General features: G+C 42.5%; 1 protein-coding gene across 2 annotated transcripts in view; it reads left to right on the top strand.

Annotated features, from left to right (window-relative positions):
* Window positions 1–768: 768 nt before the first annotated feature.
* The window catches only part of IYD (iodotyrosine deiodinase), a 54856-nt gene continuing 52371 nt past the window's right edge, over window positions 769–3253 (top strand). Inside the window, exons 1-2 of one of the 2 annotated variants that reach the window (XM_017739528.1) lie at window positions 769–868; window positions 2759–2998. In XM_017739528.1, the coding sequence (XP_017595017.1) occupies window positions 829–868; window positions 2759–2998 (280 nt within the window). In that variant the 5' untranslated portion in view covers window positions 769–828. The remainder of the gene's footprint in view (window positions 869–2758; window positions 2999–3253) is intronic. The other variant, XM_008637875.2, reaches the window with a different exon arrangement.

The raw sequence follows: 3253 nt of genomic DNA on the forward strand, positions 1-3253 counted from the left end.
ACTGCTTCCTTCCTCTTTCCCACAGTTCCTCAAGACATCACCATGTTTCTGTTTGGAATTTCTACAATATACAGTTATTTATACTATATCAGGTTTTAATTAAACAAGGAGTTCAACCTCACAATTTTCAATATGTAACACCAAGTAGATTTTGCTTAATACCAAATGGACTTTTATTTAGCTTGCTTTCTTTGTTTCTCTGTTCAACAAAAGGAAAATTAATATCACCTCTAAGGAAGTCAAAGTTATTCTGGAGCAGTGAGCTATTACAAAGTTTCCAGCATTGCAAGTAGACATAGTTATTTTAAACTCATCATTCAGCCTTCTATATAGCTTCTCTCACTTTCAGCACAGACCTGTCTCTTCATGGGATGGATTCTCAGCTGCAAGGCATCCAGATCCTAATTTTTGTGTACATGAATATTCAAGGTTAATATATTCCCCATGGGAGAAACAGTCAGTGCCATTCAGACCACATTCTGTTTTCCTCCTTTGCTACAGAGTAGGCTGTTGAAAATGTGTCTGATGGAATTGCAGGTTTCGTCTCTAGTCTCATGAATTAATTTAAGGTTTCTAATTGAGATTAGGTAAAGTAGCTCTCCCTCTGTCCAGTCAGCCAGCAGGTGGGACAAATGAGTTTAAATATCTACTCTAAATCAAGGAGAGAGAAGATAAATGTACAACTTTTTTTTTTCCTTCACATGATAATTGTTTATGTTCCTGTAGAGTGTATGAGTTTTGGAGCTTTTTGTAGGTGCGGTCCAAATCAATGACCCAAGCACATATCCCAGGTCACAAATTGACTGAAGAGTAGGGAAGACAAGATTCATGGCTTGGATTTTCAAGCAAATTGTCCTCTTAGCCACAGGTAGGTGGATGTTTATTTTTTACTGGATTAGATTAGGTTAGATTAGGTTAGATTAGGAACCTAAGTACAACTTTTGCATGTCCTCTTTATTACATTTCTGATGGATTTGTGCAGTCCCTTGGCTGGTTCTGGGGCTACTCTGCTTACACAGATCCCAAATATTGCCTGTAAGGACCAGTGCTGACAGGGACTGGGGGCCTGTGTGTTGGAGTAGGATACAGTGCAACAGCAGTAAAGTTTATTCTGTATCTGAGCTGGGCAGCTGAGAAAGTCCAGCTTGGGTACCAGCTTTCAGGCAGTTTCAATTTGCCTCTAAGCACATCTAGACAATATGTGCACAGCTGTGAAATTTGCTTGTCCTTGCCCTTTTAACACAAGGAGCTTCTAGTAAAAGAGGATACACATCTGGACTGTCAGCCAGATTTCCATTGACCAGTGTGGTCACACATTCCTCTTCTTGTGCAGCAATCTGGTCATTAATCTGTGCTTCCCAACACATGGACCAATCCTCAAGGCAGCTGGCAGTATCTGCTGGAGCACTGGAAGGTAGGGAGCCCTTGGAGTGACAGTGTCAAAAGGGACCAGTAAGGGTGTGCTGAGTGCTGCAAAACTGGTGAGGTGAGAGGCGTGAGTGGTAGGGTATGGACTGAGAACCTGTCAGGATGAAACCTGTGCATACCCCAACTTCTCTCTCCCCTTTGCATCCTGGTTTTCACGTTGAGGAAAATGGGGGTGCCCTAGGGAAGGGACTGCAATGACCCCTGCAGGTGCCAGCTGCAGTGCTGACCTGCCCTGGGACTCACTGTCTCCTGGCATGGCTACACTCACAACTGCTCCCACTTATCTTGGGGGGGCTTACTCAAAATGCAGATTAACTTGCTGTGGATGCTGGGACATCAGAAATGGCCCTGTATGGCATGAGATAAGGCTTGGCAGGTGCTAAGAAGGGCTGATGGGCACTGGTGACTGCATGCACAGAGTACCCCTGCACCCTGCTTTCCAGCACAGCCCTCAGCAGCCACTGCTGTCTGACATGTTATTATCCAGTATGTCCCAATAGCCCCAGGTAAAGACAACAATTCAATGCTGCTGTGTTGGTTCAGTTCCCAAGCAGCTGGCTGAGGTAAAAGTGGGTTAAGCATTTAGACATTGACCATTATTGGATTATACCAGGATCCTATCGGTTTTTAATCTTTGATAGGATGCTGGAACATGGCTTTAAAATTCACTGCAGCCCTCACATATTTTTTACTTTGATTTCTTGAATTCTTCTTGTCAGTTCCCCCAGAACATCCAGGATGAATACAGGGCTCTGTGAATTGTCTCACTCATGTTTTATACAGAAGCAATTCTGCCCCTTTACTTATCTGTTCTATTGACCTGTTGACAGAGCTGAGGGTGGTGCTGCAAGCTGATTTTCAATTGGTGATGTCCTGAATTCCTGGGATACATGTAAAATGCTAATTTTATGAGTTAAACATTGAAGAGATTACATTAGTTTTTAAAAGTCATATTCCTACTTGGGTCTTCTCATAATCACTGTTACAAGGAAGATTACTGAGCTGACCATAAAAATAAGAGGGGAGAAGTCTTGCCTCAGTCAGGAATTTTGAAAGACCTTGGGATTTTTAAATTTATTTTGCACTGGACAGCATTTATGTGTATGATCATTGCCTCTGGTTGCTGTTTATAAGCTGTTTCTTCTCAGAAAATATATAAACCTGGCTCTGGAGTTTTTTTAACTGCAGGAGGTGTTTATTAACAGCAGGAGCCCATCACAGATGAGATTGTGGGGGCGGTGTCTGAAAAGTAGAAGCAAGATCAGGTGGAAGACTGAACCTTGAGTTCCACCCCTTTTTCCTTACTGCCTTGCTGCTCTTCCCTCTTCAGCCTCTCCTTTTCATGAGAAACTACAGAACTTGGAACAAAGGCTCCACATTTCCGTAGCCATGGCACTCTTTTCTTTCCTCACCCCAGTCTTTATAGCCATTATATGTGTTTTGATTGGGGTAATAATGAAGAAGACTAATGGAGAGAAGGAAAAATGTGACACTAAAAGCAAGCATCCATCTCGCCCATGGGTGGATGAAGATTTAAAAGATGGAACTGACCATCCCTTAGAAGAAGAAGGTAAGAAAAATCTTATCCCAGACAATTTTGTTGTTTGAATTTTATCTGCTGATACAAATAAAGGAGGTGCAATCTGCTGGACTTCTCCACAGTAACAGCAGTGCTCAGCGCACCACTGCTGCTGTGCCCTGAGCTTGTCGGCTCCCAGGAAAGAGACAGTCCTCATGTCATGTCGCTCTTGGTTTAAATCTCTTTTCCCTCCAGACGCCACAGATCAGAGTGCAATATATATATATATATAAATATATATATATA

Source organism: Corvus brachyrhynchos, unplaced genomic scaffold, assembly GCF_000691975.1.
Source record: "Corvus brachyrhynchos isolate BGI_N302 unplaced genomic scaffold, ASM69197v1 scaffold14, whole genome shotgun sequence".
Taxonomy (NCBI): domain Eukaryota; kingdom Metazoa; phylum Chordata; class Aves; order Passeriformes; family Corvidae; genus Corvus; species Corvus brachyrhynchos.